The 24,090-nt window shown below is 37.5% G+C and overlaps 1 protein-coding gene across 1 annotated transcript; it reads left to right on the forward strand.

The window, feature by feature from the left end:
* Window positions 1-289: 289 nt before the first annotated feature.
* On the forward strand, window positions 290-2,723 carry LOC100913731 (cAMP-dependent protein kinase catalytic subunit alpha-like). Its single transcript, XM_012539679.3, has one exon. The coding sequence runs from the start codon at window positions 305-307 to the stop codon at window positions 1,568-1,570; it is 1,266 nt and encodes a 421-aa protein (XP_012395133.2). The 5' UTR covers window positions 290-304; the 3' UTR covers window positions 1,571-2,723.
* The last annotated feature ends 21,367 nt before the right edge of the window (window positions 2,724-24,090 follow it).

The raw sequence follows: 24,090 nt of genomic DNA on the forward strand, positions 1-24,090 counted from the left end.
ATGTTCAGGATGGTGATGGGTCCCTGCTCAGTCAGACCTGAGCAGGTTACCTGCGTTTAAGGGGACCTTGTGACAAAGGGAGGCGTTAAAGAAGAAAATCTTTAGGCTGTGGATCAGATAAAGTTACAGCAAACCCCGTGAGGATTTAGACACTCGGCTAAACTAAAAGCTCGGGCAAATAAGTCCCTGTTGTTGTAAGGTTTCTGTGTTTCAGACGTAACAAGGCTTTTCTGGGGCATCTGTGCCCCGGCATTCCCGATCATCTAAGGAGTAGCCTTCTCACCTCTGGGGCATTCTTCATTCCATGCCACCCCTCAGTTGTCATCTCCATGGAAAAAAGAAAACAAAGGAACTAAGTCAGCTGAGCTCCCGACCGCCGCCGCCGCCGCCGCCGCCGCCGCCGGGCGGGGGTGGGGGACATCTAGTGGCCTGCGTCCGTGTCAGCACCGCTACCCTGGACCGAAAAAAGAAGGACGCGGCCCGAGCTGGAGCCCGAGCCAGCTCCCCCGAGATGGGGAACACGTCCGCCACCTGGAAGATCAACGAGCAGGACACGGTCAAGGATTTCCTAGCCAAGGCCAAAGAAGAATTCCTCAGGAAATGGGAAAATCCACCTCCGTCAAGTCCAATCCAACTGGATCATTTTGAAAAATTCAAGACTCTAGGCACCGGTTCCTTTGGCCGAGTGATACTGGTGAAGCACAAGGAATCCGGGAACTACTATGCCATGAAAGTCCTTGATAAACAGAAGGTGGTGAAGCTGAAACAAATCGAGCACACCTTGAATGAGAAGCGTATCCTGCAGTCCGTCGACTTCCCGTTCCTCGTCCGACTAGAATTTGCCTTCAAAGACAACACAAACCTGTACCTGGTGATGGATTACGTCCCGGGTGGGGAAATGTTCTCCCACCTGCGGCGCTTAGGAAGGTTCAGCGAGGCCCACGCCCGCTTTTACGCTTCTCAGATTGTCTTGACTTTTGAATACCTTCACTCGCTAGACCTGATCCACCGAGACCTGAAGCCTGAGAACCTTCTCATCGATCGGCAGGGCTATATCCAGATGACAGATTTTGGTTTTGCCAAGCGTGTGAAAGGCCGAACCTGGACCTTGTGTGGGACTCCCGAGTACCTGGCTCCCGAGATCATCCTTAGTAAGGGCTATAACAAGGCTGTGGACTGGTGGGCCCTGGGCGTCCTGATCTATGAGATGGCCGCAGGCTACCCGCCCTTCTTTGCTGAGCAGCCCATCAAGATATACGAAAAGATTATCGCTGGGAAGGTGCGGTTCCCCTCTCACTTCAGCCCCGATTTAAAGGACCTGCTTAGGAATCTGCTCCAAGTGAACCTCACCAAGCGTTACGGGAACCTCAAGAATGGTGTCAGTGATATCAAGAACCACAAATGGTTCTCCACCATCGATTGGATAGCCATCTACCAGAAGAAGGTGGATGCTCCCCTTATACCAAAGTACAGAGGCGCCGGCGACACAAGTAATTTCGATGATTATGAGGAGCAGGAGCTGCGGATCTCCATCAACGAGAAATGCGCCAAGGAGTTTGCTGATTTCTGATGATGTCACTGGGCCCTGGTGGTTTTCTTTGCGGGAGGGGGAGGGGGGTGGGGGGAATTGAATGGACTGAGGGCCCCAGAGTTCCTTGCATATTAGTTTTTTCCCTTGGGAGTCAGGAAAGCAGAGATGTTTTCAGGGTGGGAAGAGGGAGATTCAAATATCTGATGCCCCCTCTTCCCTCCCATGCCTAACACCCACTGCTTTTCTTTCACTGTCTCACTCCAGCTGGTAGACCCCTGGCTAGGTTCCCTCTGCTCTTTGCCTAATTCCATACAAGTTTTAAATGAGTTTTCCAGACCAAACAGACTTGAACCTTCCCCCTCTTAACACCACCAGAGATCAGGTTTCTTTCCACCCCTGCCCCCCACTCAGATTGATATACTTGTACCTAGAGCTAGGCCCTTGTTTTTGTAGCTCCTTATTGATTCCTCTGGTGCTGGGAAGCTGGGGCAGGAGAGCCAGGGGCCCCAAATTGGAAAATCTCCCAATTCCCAAGACTACCCTCTCCTTGGAACTTCAGAACTTTATCTAAGGGTAAAAGGGCAAACAAACCATTTCTCCACAAGGAGAAACCCTGCATGGGAAGATATTTTGGTAAAAATTTTTGTGGCTCCTTTATATTTAAAAAATTTTTAAATATTATTTAAATTATATTTGCCTTCCATCCTAACTCTTTCCTACCTTCCCCAGCTATCCCAAATATATGTTAATGTGTCTGGATCTGCCCAAATCAAAGACTATAGAGCTTTTAACCTCTAAGATCTTAGCAGATGGTTTTGAGCTGGGTCTGTGACTTGGGGAAAGAGGGGATACTTGCTGCTGATAATCAACTAAGGAGTTGTGGAAATAGTTATGAGATTCCCTTGAGGGGTAGCCTGCCAAGTTTGAAACAACCCTGAACTCTCAGTACTACATCACTACCCTTACTCCCAGTGGTCTCCTTTCCTCATGATCAGCTCTCTTAATCCCTATAACTTCCCTATTCCCCAGTTTTTGCTCACTTGGGGTATTAGAGCACCAGAATAAAACAAACCAAAAAAAAAAAAAAACAAAACAAAACATTTCTCAACCCACTCTGGCAGCCTAGCTTGTGACCCCTGCCAAAGAGGCCTCTCAGATATCCCTGGAGCACACCTCCTTCATTTTGGCCATTCTTATCTATAGATTTTTAATGCACAGCCACTAACTTCCCATTCTATCTGGGAGTGTCATTCCCTGAAAGCAAGTTGAAGGATGTAGCCCACCCTGGATACGGTGGATGGAGCCCACCTCCTCCACACTGGGAAAAAGAAAATAGTAAGTGCCTCAGCTTCAAAGTAAAGAGCTTCCTTTCGCCATGGGAATGCCAATTTTTATTGCCCGATAGATTCACCACCATCCTCCATCCCTAGAGGTACCTTCCATCTGGCTTGGATGACATCTACCCATCACTTCTCCCACTGACCCCTTGTTGAGGCATATGAATCATAATTTTCCCACTCTCTCTAGGAAGTAGTCTGAGTGGAGAGCAGCCCACTTCTCTCCACCCCTTTTTCTTTTTTTGTCCCTTTCTCAATTTCCCCCATCTCTGAAGGAGTTCATAGGCCTGGGGTAGGAGTGGGGGTGGGGAATACCTGGGAATTTAAAACGGTGTAATTCAAAGAAATTTGTTTCATGGAAATGACTTCCTCTTTATGTGCTTTGTTGTAAACACATTTGAAAACTATTACCAATAAAGTTTTGTTTAAAAAAAAAAAAGAAAAGAAAACATGGAAAGTCTTGAAGTTAAACTGAATACTCAGCTGAACCTCAATCCAAACTACTAACAAAGTCATTTCTGCTTTGGCCAGAAACCCTGAGTGTCTTTCCTTCCCAGATTCATTCATTCATTTACTAAATCTAATGATTTTTTTTTTACTAGATGAATGAGGAGAGTCTTTGCCTCAATCACTACCTAGCTTTAAGCACTGAATGGATGAGGGCTTGGTCCAATTGAGACCTGTTGGAGATCTTAGCTTAAAAAGGCCAAAGTCTCTCATTTCATCTATATCTTACCACAGGACCCAGGTGGCTCTGGAGAGGAAAGTGAGGCAGGTGACTTTGCATAGCCCTCCCTCACTTAAATCCAGTTCATTAGCATGTCATGGCATTATCTCCCTGATGTCATGGTCCTCTTCAAGAGCAAAGGACAAACAGCATAGCCCTATGTTCAACAGCTATTTCCTTACATGTCTTCTTTCATAAAGCTGCTTTTATATCCCTAACTGAAACCAGGTCATTTACTTACTCTTCAATATCTGAGGTTAGAACAGCTGTCCAAAGTAATTTACTAGAGTTCCCCATCAATAAGGGAACTTTTCAGGTATATTAACACAGCTTTTCTTGCCTTAAGTATGGATTGAATTAAATAAACTCCCATCCGGCTCTGAGATTCTCTGACACCCAAGAACCAGCTAAGCTGAATTCAAAAAAAACTCATCCCTAGAAGCATGGCCAATAGTTAATGATTGATTTTTTTTCCCCATGGAAACTCATAAAGATTTGCACTTAACAAAATAAATTCTTAACAGATGTCTGTTGCCTTGTCTTGCCATGAAGACTATCTATTAAGGCTCGGCAGAGGAGAAAGGGGAAAGGTAAGGGAACACTAATCTACACGGAAAGAGGAAGAATCCACATGTGTGAAACCACAGATTTTCCAAAGAATCAAATCAAATTAGCAGTGTATTAATTTAAACCACATTCTACAAAAATGGAAAATGTTTGAATTTCACAAGTATTAGTTAATTTCACATATTTTATTAAATAATGTGGGACCAGACTCAGAGGACACTTATTTTTAAACAACTGTTAATAAATGGTTAAACAGCAGGCATGGGCTTGAAGTAGAACCTGAAACAGATTTGCTAACTAGTCTTCCTGATGTTGGCTATAATGTTGTCTATGGGTTGATAGGTTTAGAAACCTCTAGGCCAATTCCTGCTTTCCTAGCATTGAGCTTGGGGCTTAGGCTGGACCCGGGGGATGCCGTGGCTGGACCCGGGGGTGCCTTGGCTTGACCTGCACAAGACTGCACGCTGGACCCTCTGGCAACACAGATCTTTTCTGATGACCTCAGTTGTCTTAAGCCAGAAAATGTTCTACTTCATCTTTTTAGGTATTCTGACACTCTAAAATTTCTTTAGAGTCATTATTTAAAGTAATTTGGAGTGGTTTGGGGGAGAGATTGGGTGAGTTCCTGCCTTTATTCTGCCATCTTGGCTCTGCCTCCCCCAAAACTATTCTTCCTGCCTTAAAGAACTTTGTATTCTAATAAAGGAAATACTATGTCAATTACTAGGTATAGTTCTGCCCTCATCTCCACAATTTCTTCTAACACTAATCTTCTGGGTTATGTATATAATCTCTTCCAGTTTTTATTTTTCATTTTATAATCTATAAGATCTCTTCCAGCTCTTCAGTTTTTCAGATCTGTTGTTATGCTTCTGCCAACCTCAACAATAGGACCAAGTTAGTTAACTTCTTAGTACTCTAGGCAATTCTCTAATACTATAAGTTGCAAAAAAAAAAAAAAAAAAAAAAAAAAGTCACAGCTCTGCTTTAGTAGAGAGAGTTTCCTTATCTGGGAGTTCCCCATAGTAAAGGAATCACAGATTTAAGTCCCAATCCCCTGCCCCTGGCATGAATACTGAAGGAGTAAATGCATCTAAAATTAATTTTACTTTGAGTAATTGAGTCATTACAGAATTATTTGGTTCAATATCTGATTTATTTTTACTTTTCTTTAAAAATAAAAAAGAATGAAAGTTTCATATCAAAATCAAAGCTTCTTATTGTAAATTTCAAAATCAGAGAAAGCCTTTCTCTTAAAGTGTCAGAAAAAGCAAAATGGAATGAGCTACATCCATCCTAAAATGTGCCCCAGATTCTTCCTTTCTAATTTCTTGAAGCGTTTCCCCACATAATGTGTGTAGGAAATTTCCCAGCCTTTTTGGACTGATTTTTTTTTAAATTGGCCACATCCTGGAATTTCAGTGAAAAAGCTTCCATTTTATAAATTAAGTATTTTCAAGGAATGTGTGGCTCAGAAGTGAATGACCACCATATAATTTTTAAAAAGCTTGAGATGTCTCTTAAGAGCAAAACAAAAGGGTGTCCCTCAAGTGGAACAAGCAATTGAAGGGAATAATTTTGAAGGCAGGTCAGCAGTTTAAATAGTTTCTAATGCAAAAACCCCTCCCACCACTGACCCTCATCCTCATTGGCTGAGGGTCTTACATTCTAAATGCAGGAACAATCCAGGAAATTGAATTTAGGCCAATAAGTACATAGCTGCCCATATTTGATTGAGGTAGGAAGGAAATGGTGTCATGGGAAAATAGCAGGAAGAGGAAGTAAGTATGTCCTGGGTCAATGCCCAAGGACTACCTCAGGCCTACTCCAACTCTGGGGTAGATGAAGCCTTACTCGATTTTCATAACTGTATTTTAGAGATCACACTCCATCTCATTCAGAATAATACTATTTTTGTCATTCAACAGATTTCCCAGACTTTTTGGACTGGTTTTTTTTTTTAATTGACCAAATCCTATTTGAGTGAAAGAGGTTCCATTTTATGAATAAGAATTTTCAAGGAATAATACTATTTTTAGGTGATTCAACAAATTTCCCAGACTTTTTGGACTTCTTTTTTTAAAAATTGGCTAAATCCTATCAGAGTGAAAAAGGTTCCATTTTATAAATAAGAATTTTCAAGGAATAATATTATTTTTAAGTCATTCAACAAACATGTATTTAGCACCAGGCATTGTGTTAAATGCTAGGGATACCCCCCCCAAAAAAAAAAGTCAAAAGCATAGCACCTACCCTTTAGGAGTTCACATTCAAGGGGACACAATACACAAAAAAACAACTATGTACAAACAATATATATAAAGGTCATCTTAGAGGAAAAACACTTACTAAAAATAGACCGGAAAAGACCTTTAATAAAGGGTAGAATTTGAGCAGACCCTGGAAGAAAAGTATGAAAGCCAGGAAGTGGAAGGGAACATTCAAGATATGGAGGCTATCCAGTGAAAAGACATGAAATTTGGAGATGAGCGTAATGTATAGGAAGTAGGCCAGCACTGGGGATCGCAGAAGACATGTTGGTGAATAAAATGTACAAAGACTAGAAAGATGGGAAGAGGACAGATTATGAAATGTTTTCAAAGTCAAATGACTGTTGATGTTTGAATCTGGAATAGGGAGCCATTGGAGTTATTAATAGTACATGACATACTCATGCACTGTAGGAAGATCACTTTGATGATCAGATGGAGGATCGATTAGAATAGAGAGAGAGAGATGAGTGAGGAAAATCAACCAGCAGATGGTTGAAGGAATCCAAATGTGGAGTGATGAGATCTTTCTTATCAGGGTGGTGGCTTTGTGACTGGGAAGAAAAAAAAATATTCTCTATATAGATATAATTATAGGTATATCAATAAACGTATTGATATAAATATAGAAATGAGAGATGTGAAGATAGAAATAAGACTTGACAATGAATTGGATATGTAAAGTCCATGCAAATAAGAAGTGAAGAATGATGGTAAGATTGGAAGCCTGAATGACTGGAAGGATTGTGGCATTTACAACATCAATAGGGAAATTGGGAAAGGGGATGAGGAAAGGGGGAAAAAAACAGTAATTGCTCTTTTGGACATGCTGAGTTTTCTGTGTCTATAAGACATCTACTTTGAGATATTCACTAAGTAGTCAGTGATGCAAGACTAAGGCTAGATAGGACTAGATAAATAGATCTGAGACTTACCTGTCCAGGTAAAGGAGGATCGGGGGAAGGAAGAGAGAAAAATTTGGAACACACTGTTTTGCAAGATTGAATGTTGAAAACTATCTTTGCGTGTATTTTGAAAATAAAAAGCTTTTATTTAAAAAAAAAAAAAAGAAATTATAATTGAACACATGGAAGTTGATGAGATTATGCAGTGAAGGGAAAAGAGAAGCGGTCCCAGGAGAGAGTCTTGGAGAATATATGCCCCAGAACCTGGGAAAGAAATAGCAAAGAAAACTAAAAAGGTGTGGTCAGATAAATAGGAGAACCGTGACAGAACAGTGTCATAAAAACTTAGAAAAGAGAGAGCATTTAGGATAAAAATGTGTTTGACAATGTCAAATGTTGCAAAGTAATCAAGAAAGATGAGGATTTTATCAGCTGAAATAGCTATATAAGGTCTGGATTCACTGAGAGTCCCAGTTTTCTGAGAGAAAAAAGAAATAGAACAATAAGACCTTTTACATAGATCTCTGTGGGATTACTTAAATCTAAAAACAAAAAAAAAAAAACAAACAAAATCTTTTTCTGGCTAATGCCTGCCTTAATGAAACATCTCTAGTTTTAAAAAGGAAGACTTATCATTTCTGTTTGCCCAGTGAATTTCTTTTGTCAAAGCACAGTGCACATAGGAGAAAGCTTTCTATTCAAGTTCTAAGAAGAATAGAGGATCATATATAAATTATTTCAGCACAGCCCAATTGACAAATTTTTAATTTAATATTTTATTTTCCCCAGTTACATGTAAAAACAATTTTAAAACATTCATTTAAAAAATGTTTGAGTTCTAAGTTCTCTCCCTTCTTCCTTCCCTTCTCCCTATCATAGAGAAGACAAGCAATTTGATATAGGTTATACATGTGTAATTATGAAAAACATATATCCATGTTAGTCATGTTGTGAGAAAAAAGAAGGTAGAGAAAAAGTATACTTTGATCTGGATTCAGACTCTTTCAGTTCTCTTCTTTATTAGCTTAATCCCATTAATCTTGTTTATCTTCTCAGGCCAAGAAGCTATGATCATTAACTGACACTGATTCTCAATAAACACCTTTAACATAAGTATAAGCTTCTTCTTAACATAAGTATAAGCTTCAAACTATAACATTTTTCTTACAAGTTCTTCAGAATTATCTTACATTCTTGTATTGCTGAGAATAGAATAGCTAAGTCATTCACAGTTGATCAACATATGCTGCAATTATTATATATAATATTCTGATGTTGCTCATTTCACTTTATCAGTTCTTGTAAGTCTTTTCATATTTTTCTGAGCATACCCTGCTCCTTAGCACAATAGTATTCCATCACAATCATATAGTACAACTTGCCCAGCTATTCCCCAATTGATGGACATTCCTTCAGTTTCTAATTCCTTCCCATTACTAGGAGATAAAAATATTTCTGTACATAGAATTCCTTTTCTTTTTTGTTCATTTAATTTCTTTAGGATACAGATTTAGTAGTAATGTCAAAGGGTGTATCCCTTTGGATATAGAGTCAAATTGTTCTATAGAATGTTTGAATCATATGCTTTCACCAACAATGGGTCAGTGTCTCAGTTTTCCCATATGCTCACCAATATATCTCATTTTCTTTTCCATCATAGTAACCAATCTTACAGGTGTGGGGTGGTAGCTCAGTTATTTTAGTTTGCATTTCTCTAATCAAAATTGCAAATCTCTAATCTAATCTCTAATCAATAAATCAATGATTTAGAGCATTTCTGAGTGTCATTTTGATCTTTCATGTCACATAGTAACTTTCTATAGTCAGGATCTTTTTTTGGTGCTTGCTTATTTTCCCAGTCTATTTTTTTTTTTTTTAAACTTTTAACTCTACGCTAAAGTGATGTCCTCCTCCTGGAGTGGAAGGAACACTGTCCCAAGTTTCAGGTTTTTTTGTGTAGCTATTTTGAGACATCATCTGGGTATTTGTATTTTTAGTTCTTCCCAAGTTGTATGATCCAGGGAGAGGTGTATTTACTAGTCTCCTGGCCTGTGCTGTGGTCTCTGAGTAACAAGAAGTTCTCTTTTCTGCCCTAGAGCTGGGACCAGGATCCTCCTGCAGCCACAAGTTCTGATATGCTAATGTCCCTCTTGTCCTGGAATTGAGACCCAGGACTGTGATCCAGATCTGAATTTGGGCAATAGACAGTGTCCTGTTCCAGGTACAATCAAAGAGCACCTTCAAAATCTTCTTACCAGTTGTCTGTCTGTTTTCACCTGTGGGCTCAGAGGAATGGAAGCTGGCACTACCATCCCTATCCAGGTAACTGCAAGGCCTCTTGCTGTCTTGCAGAGCTATTGCCTGGTCTGAACTATACTCCGTTTTCATCTCCTGCCAACCTTCTCAGTTGTCTAGATTTGAAAAATTGTTTCACTCTGTCTGTTTGTGAGTTCTCAAGAATTTATTTTGAAACATTATTTGAAGTTGTTTGAAGCGTTTAGGGGAGAACTCAGGTGAATCCCTGAGTTTTCTCTGCCATCTCAGCTCTACCCCTACTGTAATTTAAAAGAAGAAAATTCTTCGCATTAGAAAGTCAGTGGCTGCTAAGATAAACAGGACATTCCATTTTAGCCTTGGAATCAACTAATTTCACAGTTTTATTTCTCAAGTACAGAGAATGAGCCACATTCAAACAAATAGTTCAGAGTTCAGTTCAGTTCTCCCTTCCCCCCCCAACTAGATGAATGATTGGAGCCTTTGGCAGTATTCATGCAAACCCAAACTTGTAATCCTAAGATTTTTGAATTGGACAGAATTATAGAATTAGCAAAATTCCTTTACTATACAGATAAGGAAACTAAGAGAGGCTCCTTGCTAATCTTACCTGCTTCCATGAATTTGACTATTGCTAATTGACTATTCCTCCTCCCTATCACCCCATCTCATTTCACTCTGATCTCCAATTTTATATTAACAAATTCCTACTGAATACTTCTACTTGGATGTCTGGCTAGGACATCAAACTTAGCATGTCTAAAACATGCTAAAACATCAATTTCCTTCCCTAAATCTGCCCTTCCTCCAGGCTTCTCTAGTCAAATTTTTTGGCCTGAAATTTTAGATGCATTTTTTACTGTTGCCCCCATTTTACACCCACATCCACTCAGTTATCAAATCTTGTCATGTGGCCTCCATAACATTTCCTAAATCCATTAGTTTATTTCAATCAAATAATAAGCATCTCTTTACATTTCACCAGGGCAATAGTTCTCCTAGACTCTAGAATAAGATATAAAATATTTATCCTGTAATTTCTGGGGTTCATGATGTCTAGATATAGAAAGAATATGATAAAACATCTATTCCAGCATTCCTCATTTTAAATATAGGGAAATTAAGGTACAGGTTAGTAAAATAATTTGTTCTAAATCACAGGAGTATTTAGCATCAGAGACAATAACAGAATTCAGGTCCTACAGTGCCCATGCTCCTTCTACTGTTCATTTAAGTACTTCTTCAATGACCTACTGAATAGTATTGGACTTGGAGTGAATAAAACCTGATTTTGAATCCTGCCCTATGTAAGTACTATCTGTGTGTCATTGGGCAAATCATTTAACCTATCTGTGCCTCAACTGCCTCGTTTGTAAAATGAGAGGAAGACTAAATGGTTTCTAATGTTCCTTTCTGTTCTAATATATAATCATATTAACCTCTCCAACTTTATTTAAAATGTTACTCCTTTGTACCCTTAACTACTGAGTGTTTCTCATTCTTATCCTGCCATGCTCCACTCTGTATCTTCATACACAACATCCTAGTTTTTTGAATACCTTCCCTCCTTCACTTTTCCCATTGAAATGTTTTTCTCTCCTTTCAAAAGAATGGAATCTACCTCTTCTATGAAGCTTTTCCTGATCTTGGCTGAAAGAGTTTTCCCTGTCCTTCTATTTCCCAGCAGCACTTTGACTGTATCTATCCTTTTATCTCTGTATTATTCTACTTCGTGGTACACTTACTTACATAATACTTTTGTATTTTTGTGTTGCTGTTCAATGGTCCAGTCATGTCTGACTCTATGCAACTCCACAGGATTTTTTGGACAAAGATATTAGAGTGGTTTGCCAATTCCTTCATGGGTGTATTCTTCTTTTACAGAAGAGAAACTGATTTAAATAAATATAAAAATATATAAATAAGGGTTAAACAACTTGCTAATAAGTTTGGACTTGAATTCAGATCTTCCCAATTCCAAGACAGAACTCCATCAACTGTCACTTAGCTGTCTCCTAAGATAAACTTTTTCAGAAAAGGATTGTTTTTCATCTTTGTATCCCCAGCACCTAGCATAGTGCTTGGCCGATAATAGGCACCAGTCAATCAATTGACAAATATTTATTAAGTATTTACTGTATGAGAGGCACGGTCTTAGGTGCTCAAGATTCTAATACAAAGAAAAACAATGCTTCTTCCTCAAAACCTTACATTCTAACTGAAAGACAAGTACATATAAATTATGTACAGCATAAAAACAAACTGAATAAATACAAACATATACAAAATAGTTAAATACAAGATAATTTGAGAGGGAACATATTAGCGGTTATGGGGGTCTGTGTCTGCTCATCCTTGAACTGAATCTTTAGGGAAGATCTGCATTTAAGGAAAGAGGGAGAGCCAGTCAGATAGCAAGAAGATGAAATGTGAGCAGTTCTGATGTGGAGAGTGAGGGAAGGGAAGTCTTAACTAATGAGGTTGGAGAGATGGATTAAGGTGAGGTCCTGAAGAACTTTAGAGAGAAACAAAAGAGTTTGTATTTGATCCTTAAGGCAATAAAAAACCACTGGAGTTGGTTAAGTGAGGGAATCACAAGACCAGATCTACATTAAAAAAAAAATCATTTGGCAACAAGGGGTAAAATAGAGAAGAGTATTGAAGCAGAAAGATGAATTAAAAGGTTCTGGAGATGATCTCAATGAGAAGTGAGGAGTGCTTGAACTAAGTGTGTGATAATTGTGTGAGTGGGGAGAAGGGTTAAGAAATAGTAAGATACGTCTGCTGATTGGAAAAAAGAAGGATAACAATAATATTATGAACCTTGGCAACTAGAAGAATACAGAAATAAGGCAATTTAGAAAAGAGGAAGGTTGATGGTAAAAGAAAATGAGTTCTGTATTAGATATGATAAGTTCAATAATAGATAAAATTAGATATAATATAATTAGACATATTTAAATATTTCCAGGATATTTAGTTGGAAATGTTCAATAGACTGATCCAATAGGACAAATACATGCATACATTGCATATATATATATATATATATATATATATATATATATTTATTTTTATATAACTCCCTAAGGTCACACACAGAGGAGAAATAATGGTAAGAGCTGAACCCAGATCTTCTCATTCCAATTCAGAATGATTTGTGAAATCATCTTTTAACTATTTTAAATGCAAATAGTTTTTTAACCAGATATATGATTTCATTGCTGTGAGGAACTCTTTTCTATTGGATCGCACTACCTTTCAGGAATTTATGAATTTAAATATGATCTCTACTCTCTGGCTTCCTAGATTCCCTACAAGCTTCTATTATGTGCCAAAAGCTTAGAGACCTCTGAATTGACTATTCTGCAGAATATAAAGTATCAGTACATAAAACCATGCATTTTTCTGAAAATTTCTTTTGGCTGTCATAGAAATAGGCAACTACCACAATTTTGATCACTGTATTTGATTTGATGGTTTCTTTAAGAAACACTTAATATGGCACAAATTTTATCTCTATGGAGAATGAAAGGAAGAGTTGGAATTTTTACTTTAGCTAATGCAGCTTACTTATCCCTCCCTAGACATACCTGGGTATTTCACTACTGCCTTGTGGACCATGAGGAGCTTGAACAGTTAGACTGATTTAATTAAACCTGTCTGTGCAAACTGATGATCTGTCTGCTTAATCAATTGCTTCACTGCCATCACACATACATCTCATATTCATGGTAGTGGGTTTTGTATTCCAGACAATGCCTTCTTGTATCTTGAGACTGTTTACTTTCTTACTTGGGCCCCATAAAACAGTTTTTTCCCCCTACACACATATTTTGATGGTTGAAATGGGATGCCAATCACATTAATGGTTACTTCTGAAAAGTAAAGAGACATACTGACTTTACTTTTTCCTACCTTTTAAAAAAAATCTTCTCTTCCCACTGCTTTGGGTTTCTTAGACAATGATAATCAGCAATATTCATTGACTGAGAATTTAATTCAATTCTCCTAGGAAGCTAAATGGCACAGTATACCATATTGGACTTGGAGTCAGAAAGATCCTAATTTCAGTTCTTCCTTAGACACTTCTAACCCTCAGCAAAACATCTAACTGCTTTCATGCTCAGTTTCTTTATCTGCAAAATGGGGTGATGATAGCATCTTCCTCTTAGAATTGTTATGAGAAGAGATAATATATTCAAAAACACTTTGTAAACTTTAAAGTGTTACATAAATGCTAGCTATTATTAATGTCAGTTCAATAAACATTTATGAAGCTTCTATTCCATATAAGATCTTAAAGTTACAAAAGAGATATGAATCAGATCCAATTTCAAGAAGCTTATGATGTAATTAATTATATATATTAGAGAAAGGAAGGGAGAGAGACAGAAAAATAGAGAAGAGGATGGACAAAGAGAGACAGAGAAAAACAGAGATAGAAGGTCAGAGAGAAAAGGGTAGAACCAAGTTGGCAAAGAAAAGCCAGGAAGTTGTCTAAGTCCTTCCATGTTCCATCATAAATGATATTAACTTGAATCTCTAAATAAACTCTGGAGCAACAGAGCAGTGGACGAGCCACCAGACCTGAGGCCCCAGAGCTCAAAGCCAGTGATCAAGTCCCAAGGCCCAGTATAAAAAGCTTGGGGCAATGCCCCCTGTACCCCAAGAGCAGAAATCAACTTTAAAAGTCACAAGATATCAGAGAAACTAGGTGACACAGTGGATAAAGCATTGGCCCTCTAGTCAGGAGGACCTGAGTTCAAATTCAGCCTCTGACACTTAGTTCCTGGCTCTGTGACCCTGAACAAGCCACTTACCCTAATTGCCTCACACACAAAAGTCACAAAATAGACAAAAAAACAAACAAACAAAAAACAGAAAAAACTCTAGACCATAGAAAGCCACTATGATAACAGGGAGGATCAAAACACAAACTCAGAAGAGAACAACAGTGTAAAAAATGCCTACATACAAATTGGTCTTAAGCTCAAAAAGCTTTCTTATACAAAAAGAATTTTTAAAATCAAATAAAGGAGGTAGAAGAAAATTGGGAGCGGGGGTAGGAATGAAAGTTATGTAAGAGAGAATCAACAGCTTGGAAAAGGAAGGACAAAAATAGACTGAATTATTTTAAAAATAGAATTGCCAAATGGAAAGAGAAATAAGAAAGCAACTCCCTTGGAAGTAGAATTGACCAAATGGAAAAGGAATTTTAAAAAAACTAAAAAAAGGAAATAATTCCTTAAAAATTAGAATTGTGCAAATGGAAGCTAATCATTCTATGAGACATCAAGAGTTAGCCAAACAAAATTAAAAGAATAAAAAAGTAGAGGAAAATATAAAATACCTCATTAGAAAAACAGCTGCTCTGAAAAATCAATCTGGGAGAGATAATTAAAGAATTATTCGACTGCCAGAAAGCGGTTATCAAAAAAAAGTAGCTGGAGAGCATCTTTCAAGAAATTATCAAGGAAAACTGGCCTGCTAGTCTAGAATTTGAGGGTGAAATAGTCATTGAAAGAATCCACTGCCCAAATGAAAACTCCAAGAATATTGTAACCAAATTCCATAATTATCAGGTCAAGGAGAAAATACTGTAAGAAGTCATAAAGAAACAATTCAGATATCAAGGGGTCACAATTAGGATTACACAAAATTTAGCAGCTTCTACATTACAGAATCATAGATTTGAAAGATGATGATATTATGGAAGGTTAAGGAGCTTGGATTACCACTAAGAATCAGCTGCCCAGAAAACTTGAACATAATCTTTCAGGGAAAAGATGGACTTTCAATGAAATAGGGGATTTTCAGACTTTCCTGATGAGAATACCAGAGCTGAACAGAAAATTTGATCTTCAAATATAAGACTCAAGAGAAGCAAAAAAAGGTAAACAGGAAAGAAAAAAATGTTATTTAATAAGATTAAACTGTTTACAGATGATCCTTATAACTCCTTGTACTGTATCTCCATTAAGGCAATGAGAAGGAGTATATATAGACAGAAAATGTGGATATAAGTTGGCTTTGATATATTAAAAAACTCAAGAAGTGAAAAAAAATATTTGTTTTGGAGAAGAGGAAAGGTAGAAGTAGAATAGAGTAAATTACATCACATGAAAAGGTGCAAAAGAGTTATTGCAGTAGAAGGAAAAAAGGGAGGGATGAGCATCATTTGAATCTTACTCTCATCAGATTTAGCTCAAAGGGAATAAATAACATGCATTCAGTTGGGTACAGAAATTTATCTTACCCTTTAGGGAAATAGAAACGGAAAGAGGCAAGCAAAGGGAAGGCAGAACTAAGAGGAAAAGGTCTGGGAATGAAAAAGAGAAGTGAATGCTCAGAAAATGGCTAATAATTCAGATTAACTGGGTTGGCAACATGCACCTAGGTGATTGTATGAAATTAGGTTGTAAAGGCTTTGGGACCAGATTGAAGATGACTGATTACCAAGCTAAAGAGTTTGAATTTCATTAAATCAGCACTGTTGGTGTAGGGAGTAGGTGATGGGGAGCCGCTGTAAGTTTCTAAGACAATATAAAGTCATAATCTGTATGCTTTCAGTAGAGTAAACTAACAGTATATATAGGATGGCAGAGGCAACTTAGAGGCAAGAAGGCTGATTAGGAAGCTATTGCAATAATTGTAGAATCATGAAGTAACAGGGGCTAAACTAGGATTATGGTCACAGAAATGAAAGGAGGGAAATAAGTGAGTCTTAAAGTTTTTAACTTACAGCTCTCTACCCTGTAAGAAAATATTTTTCCTTCTTCCTTTAACATGAGTTCCCTTGAAAATTCCTTGTATTGCATTAGAAGCTGTTTAGGTTTATAATTAAGCTGTGTTACAGTCCTCTTCTGCTACATGAAAAATGTTCTGAAATGCTATTTTACTGATAGTAAGTTGGGGATTCAGAACAGAGAGCATTAAGGTTAATTACCTAATAATTTACTACTCCAAATGCATCTGTAGACACTTTGATTTTCACTAATTGTGGTGTTGAACAAAGTAAACAACCGTTTCTTCATATTCCAGCTATGGGAGTCTGGCAGGCGAAACCTTTCAGTGATTTGTGATCCTTTCTTTTGCCCTTGAGCATGATGGCTCTTGAAGGGAGGTTGAAAAGACCAACGGTGCTAGAATCCCAGAAGATTGGTTTAGTAACGATTCCCCTTAATGAGATTGCAACCAACTACCTTTTGCTGCATCACCAAATATGGCATGAACTTCAATCATGCAAGAAGAAAAACTAATGGGATTTGTTGTTTCTCAGAACTGTGATTCAGAATACATAGTGCTCAAGCAGTCCCCTACCTCTTAAAGGGAGAGATAAAGTCTCCCTTCCCCATGACCAGAGATCTAGTAGTAGAAATAATACAATTCTTTTTCTTTTTTAAAAAACTTTATCATAGAGCTAGTATCATTCTCAATATATTTCCTTCATATTTATAGAAATTGTTCCTTTCTCAATAAGAATAAATAAATGAAATGTGGAGTAAATCCCCAAATTCTTAAAATTTGAACCATTTACATTTTTATTTAAAGAAACATAATAATGCAATATGTGTGCTTGATCAAAATAAGAATAATATTGATACATTTGTTCTGTGCCTTCTTCCAAACCTTTCCATTAACTTTTTTCCCTCTACTGAGACATTTGGGGTTAAGTGACTTGCCCAGGGTCACACAGCTAGGAAGTGTTAAATGTCTGAAGCAGGATTTGAATTTAGGTCCTCTTGACTTCTGGGCTGGTGTTCTATCCACTGTGCCACCTAGCTGCCTGTGAACTTAACTTTTGCAAGATTTTTTTTCATATAATTGTAGCAAATGTGTGCTATTCCTATTCTGTTGACTTCATTTTGGGTCTTTACAACCAAGTCTTTCCACAGCTTTTTGAATGTTTCATATTTATTGTTTGTGAAGCACAGAAGACTTCCATGATATTACTCAAATTCAGTTTAATATAATCCAATAAATTCAATTTATCCCCACAAATATTTACTAATTATGAGCCCTCAGCTAAGTGTGGTAGATAGAAAAACAAAGATAAAACAGTTCATGCCTTCAAAACATTTACATTGAGAGATTCACCACATGCTCAAATAAATAAAAACAAGAAAAAAATGCAAGGGAGAGTGCCCTGGTGATTGAGGAAACCAGGAAGAATTTCTGCATAAGGTGACCCCTGAAAGCTTAGGTGAAAATAAGGAAAATAAAGGTAGCTAAAAGTAAAGAGGAAGTTGTTCCAAGAATTAGGAACAGATAAATTGAGGAAACAAGAAGTGAGCCAATTAGACTAGAAAATTTTTAAAATGGGTGAAAGTTATAAAAGATAAATCTGCAAAGCTAAGTGTGAAACCAGATTGTGAAAAGACTTAAATACTAGCCTTTATCCTAGAAACAATGAGGAATTGTAGATTTTTGAAAAAGAGAACAACATGATTAGTCCTGTATCTTGAAAAATTTATTTTAATAACTAGATGAAAAATGAATTAATGAATGAAAAAATATGTATTAAGTGTTAACTTAATGGGATTAAGCTCTGGGGATGTAAAGACAAGCAAAACAATTCCTCCTGTCAAGGAGGTGGTGGTGATGATGATGGCAGTGGTTGCTGAGCAGCTAGGTAATAGATGGAGAACTGAGTCTGAAATCAAGAAGACTTGAGTTCAAATCTGGCCTCAGACAGTTATTAGCTGTGTGATCTTAGGCAAATCACTGTTTGCTTCAGTTTCCCCATCTGTAAAATGAACTAGAGAAGGAAATGGCAAACTACTACAATATCTTTGCCATGAAAACCCCACATGAAGTTGGAATGAATTGGGCATGATAGAAATTTGGAAGGATTTCTGATTTCTGTATGAAGCTCTAGGGACATAATACAAAATAGAAAAAAAATATCTACCATCAAATAACTTAGATTTTGTTAGAAAACACATTTATGGAGGAATGAAGGCCATGGGAGTTATTTTGAAATGCTCTGGGAAATCCCTGGAGTGGTGAATGAATTCATGGATCAATTGATATCCTTTTATCAATATTGTTCATTAATCAGTAATGTTCAATAATGTTGATTTGATTATTGCTCCCAGAACTTGAGGCAAAAAGCAAGAACTATGGATAGAGGGGAAGAGAAATGGTATGGCATAAATGTGGACAGGAAACAATGTGATAGGTCTGAATCAGGCTGGATGAGGTAAATTGTCACCAATCAGAATCTCAGACTCCCAGACAGAAGACGCAATGTCAGGTTGTAAGTGGAAGCAGCAGTAAGGGAGAATGGCATAAAGATGGCCAGATAGTCGGATGGTGGGTCCAGAGTAAATTAGAAATGGGTCAGATTGAACTCAAAGAGTTCACTTAAGTGGCTATAATAGTAGTCCAGAAGAAAGTAAATTCAATCTTAAACAAGGATTCATAATCCATATAAATGGAAAAGAAAGGCTATATGAAAGATTTTGTCAAAGTAGAATCAATAAATGGTTAATTTTAGGGAATGAAGCAGAGGGAAGTATCTGGGGTGACTCCAAGGATGTGGAGCTAGGTCATGGACTCAGGAGCCCAAGGTCACAGACAAACAATAGTATCATCAAATTGAAGAATTTGAGAAGCCAGTGGAGTGTCCAGGTAGAAATAACCACTAACATTTACCCATGAAAGACTGGGGTTTGAGAGAGAAATTAGTGTTATTTTTTTTAACTACTTTCTATGTCTATGGTTCTGAGCACTCTGAAATTAGTGAGAGGTAATCAGGAAAAGAATGCTTTTTGAATGCCTTCATGCACTAAGAATTTGAAAAATTGTCAATTGTTTCAAATTAATTTAGTCCTATTTGAAAGCTCTAGAGTATTGCAAAGACCTTCCCCCCTTTCTAAAATTACAAAATATTTTTGAACATGAATTATCTGACAAAAGACCTTGTCCACTTGATTCAGTTTTATGATTATATGATTATAAAACTTTATGTGTCTTTTAAGCTTTTCATTTTTTTTAATATTTACATATGGAATCAGGACTTTCAAGTGGAAAGGATTCTGCCCAACTCCCTCATTTTTTCAAATGAGGAAACAAGCTCATAGAGAGAGGCTACCTGACCAAAGTCACACAGATAGATCATAAGTAACAGAGCTGGTACTCTCCAAGCCTGAAATTAAAGTTTTTTTCTATCTTGGTACGACCTAACAGAGCTTCCAACACTTCTAGCCTAGATTTTAAAGACACAGAGGCACCTCAATACCCAACAAGGTATGGAAAGGGGATTTGAGTGGAAAGGGTCCGTCCATAATGCTGGAAAATTCTCTGACTTTTTTTTTTTTTTTAACCAATAAAGTTAATTTTTTTCTCCAAAGAGTAAGTAAGCTAGATATATTTGCATTGCTATTTCTAGACCCAATCTAAAGTCAGATATCTAGAAAAGATCCTTCTAGGCAGAAATAAATGAGAGGAAACTCATCTACTACCACAGACTGAGACTCTGAAATTCACATCAACAAGAGGGTTCTGCCCATTTAACCAATCCAGTCCAATAAGTATTTATTGTCTACTGATGCAGAGCTCAGAAACAGATTTCAGGGCTGCAAAGACAAAACAGAAACAGTCTCTGACCTTAAGGACCTTACATCCAACTAGGGAATGGAAGACATGAACAAAGAAAGAAAATACATGGTTATTTGTGAAGTAAGAGAGTATAAGCCACTAAAAGAGCTCAGAGAAGGTTCCTGAAAGAAATGGCGTGTAAATGGAGCTAGGAGTTAGGAACTAACAGGTGAACATAAAAAGAGAATACTTTCGAGAATGAGAAGAGCCGTGCATAACACAAAAATAGGATGTGGAATGGACAGCTCAGAAACTAGTAAGGAGGTTTGACTGACTGCAATATTGTATGCATTTTGGGATGCTACCTTTACATGAAGTAAGAATGAAGGGGATTAATGCAAAACAGATTGGAAAGTAGGCCAGAGCTAGAATCTGAAGGGTTTTTGATGATGATCTGAAGGTACACACTCACACATAAACACACACAAACACACACACACACACACACATCAACAGGAATACTCTACATACAACTCTGAACCTCCATTTTCTCTTTTTTAAAATGGCTATCACCAAGGCAAAAGATATTGTAATGATCAAATGAAGTAACATAAATATCAGTTTTTATTCCATCTCACAGTTACATTCTCAAGGATGAAGTATAATTTGGATACTTTATGATGTAAAAGTTCCATATAACTTTATTCAGTTCTTTGTATGGCTCACTTAAGGGAGGGAATAGAACCTGATCCAAATACAATTCAGCTTTTTTCTTTTAAAAATTAGAACAAATGACATCAAACACCATCCTCAAGTATGCACAAATAGTCCCTACTTCTTTCCTCTGCCTCAATACTTGTCTCAATTGGTTCCCAAATAGATCCATTTCTTACAGGGGTCAAGGACAAATTTGTTTGCAAAACCAGCCAAAGGGTGTGTATTAGTTGTGATATAATAGGATTCTTTGGTCTCCTGATTTTTAGGGGGGACCTGGTTCAGGAAACCCTGAATTTTCTGGTTTGAAGTCTGTCTCAAGAAACTCTGCTCATTCTAACTACTCCCTAGCTCACCACCCTTAATTTATCTGGAGATTGCTCCTTAGCCTGGGGTCGTAGAATCAACTTGTACTCCTTAGCCTTAGGCTATAGAAGACTGGATAAAGCTGTTCTCTGTCTTTCAATGCTTTGCTATTTTCCAATCAGGAATCTAGCCCCACTGAAAATTCTCAGTGTCAATAAATTCTTTTTTTGGCAACTTAACTCGGAGATTGGGATTGTGAATTCTTTTTTCAGTAGCTGCAGCACTGACCTGGGGACCCCCAAATGTTGTCTCATACCTCAACAGCTGTATTTATAAATGTCACCTCCAACAAGATGCAGTCAAGAGTGTCAGTTAGGTGGTGCAGTGGATAGAGCACCAGCCCTGAAGTCAAGAGGACCTGATTTCAAATCTGGTCTCAGACACTTAATACTTCCTACTGTATGACCCTGGGCAAGTCACTTAGCCCAATTATCTCAGCAGCAACAGCAGCAGAAGAAAAAGATGATGACAATGATGATGTTACAGTCAAGATTAAGCTTTATTTTTTCTAAACATGCAAATATATTTTCCATTGCATACAGAGATTAGGTGTTGAGAGGGGGAAAGGCAGACTATCTGTTCAGGAAGAATGTGACTATTCTGTGGCCATCATTGTGATGGGAAATAAGAAATATATTTAAATCTGTATCAAGATGTTTAATATTGAGTATAGAAGATTCACACATATGCAATAATTAGCAAATGGCACAGTAGTCCATAATAAATGCCACACTGTAAGATGCAGATTTTGCATGTCATCAAAAGTCAGAGAAGAGTATAGGCAAGAGTAACTGGGAAGGCAGTAAACCAAGGCAAGGTCATAAGTATCCAGAGTGAAAGAATCCAAAATGGGCAAAAGAAAGATATGAAAATAAGAATCAATAGGACTTGATGACTCATGCAATATGGGGATGAAGAAACAAGATAACTCAAAGAAGACTCTAAAATCTTTAGTGTGACTGACTAGAAGAATAATGGTTTCTTTTATAGTCAGGAAGCTGGGAAAGGAAGATGCCTTAGGAAGAGAAAGAAGATAAGAAAGATAGCCAGCTGAAAACATCAGGTTGGCAACTAGGGATCTGGGGCTGGACTTAGAAGAGAAAAGGGTTGATACTTTCTGAGAAATACTTGGCTGAAACATTCAGCCAAACCACACATGCATTATATTTCCTGTTTAAAACCTTTGATGCTTACAATATTTTTCTGTTCTCAGTCCTGTGAGATGCATCGAATCATAGAAACTGAGCCAGAAGGTGCCTCCAGGCAGGTTTCACCCAAGTCATTCTAAATAAATATCTATCTATTCCTTTCCTTAAGGTCCCCAGGAAAGAAATTCCATCATCCTTGTGAAACTTATTTTTTAGTGCTTAGTCACTCAGACTAGCAAGATCTAACTTTGTTCCCTTAACTAAAATTTACCTCAATTCTTCTTTTCTATCCTAATGGGATAACATGGGAGACAAAATATATTGTCATTATCCTTTATATGTATATGGTTCAGACATTTAAATACTTATATCATAACTTTGTATACCTGGTTTGTAGCCTCTTTTTATATACTTTACATACATCATCTCTCACCTTCATGCTTTTTGCTCTGGCTATCCCTCATTCTTGGATTATTTTCTCTCCTCCTCACTTCCATATTTAAGAATTCCTATTTTCCTCCAAGGCTTAGGAAAAACATTACTCTCTACAAGAGTTCTTTTCTGATCCTCTCCAAAACTAGTGATCATCCATCCCTGCCTAATCCACCACCTTCAATCTTTTTTGTATCTATCTTGTATGTAGAGGTAGCTATATAAGGATATATGGTCTGACCCCTCTTCTCTCAGCCATAAATTTCTTACAGACAGGTATCACTTTCACTTTTGTCTTTATATTTCCAGCACCCCAGCCCTATATACCTGGCACACAATAGGTCAATTATTCATTGGGATGATGTAACTATCTAAAAATCTAGATGCACCAGGTTTGGGGGAAGAATTCTTAAGCAGCCTGTAGAGGAGAAATTTCCCTTTATGTAATGCATGTGGATGGTGCTATCTCAATGGACAAGTTCCCAGGTAAAAAGCTTTTGGCCCTGTTAGAAGTGAGAGGGTCCTGGAAGACTATTTTTAAATAATATGCAATAGCTGAAATAAGCGAGTGACCCAATGACTGCTTGATTTCGTAAAAGTAATTATCAAAATTGGACGTCATGTTATTGGTATTGGCTCTCAAGTAAAGAAGCACTCTTTACCAATGCAAAATTTAATTTTATCTGCAACTCATAGTCTTAGAGAGTTGTCTGGGACAGTGAGAGATATTTGTCCAAGTTACAGAACCATTATGTTAGTGAACCTCTAAACTGAGGTATTACTGTTATTACTGTATTTAAGACCAATTCTCTGTTCACTGTGCCACATTGTCCCTTGGTTAACTTAATACTTGCTAGCTGATATTGTTGACATGTAAATGGTGGGGGAGAGGCAGAGGAAGTTTTGATGGATACATGTATAGTGTTGGTATTGTATAAATGAGTGATGGTGGTGATGGTGATGATAAAAATATGAGGGGAGTTGGAGATGGTGGTGATACCATTGTCATATTTTCATGCAGTGATTCAGTACTTCCCCCACCAATACCCTAGAAGGATGTCTGCTATTAATGAGCTCAGTCTATCACCTGAGTAATCTAAAGAGTTTGTTTTTAAACAGGTCTCTTCATATTATTCTGCCCTAAGATCTTAGGTCATCCAGATTTCCTTCTAAAGGTTAGTCTCAACTGCCTTTACAAAAAAATTAAGAAGCCTAGTAGAAAGTGTGATTTATTTGGAATCAAAGACCATAGTTCATTTCTTTGAGACCTTGAA

Source organism: Sarcophilus harrisii, chromosome 2 (genome assembly GCF_902635505.1).
Source record: "Sarcophilus harrisii chromosome 2, mSarHar1.11, whole genome shotgun sequence".
In the NCBI taxonomy this organism is placed as follows: Eukaryota; Metazoa; Chordata; class Mammalia; order Dasyuromorphia; family Dasyuridae; genus Sarcophilus; species Sarcophilus harrisii.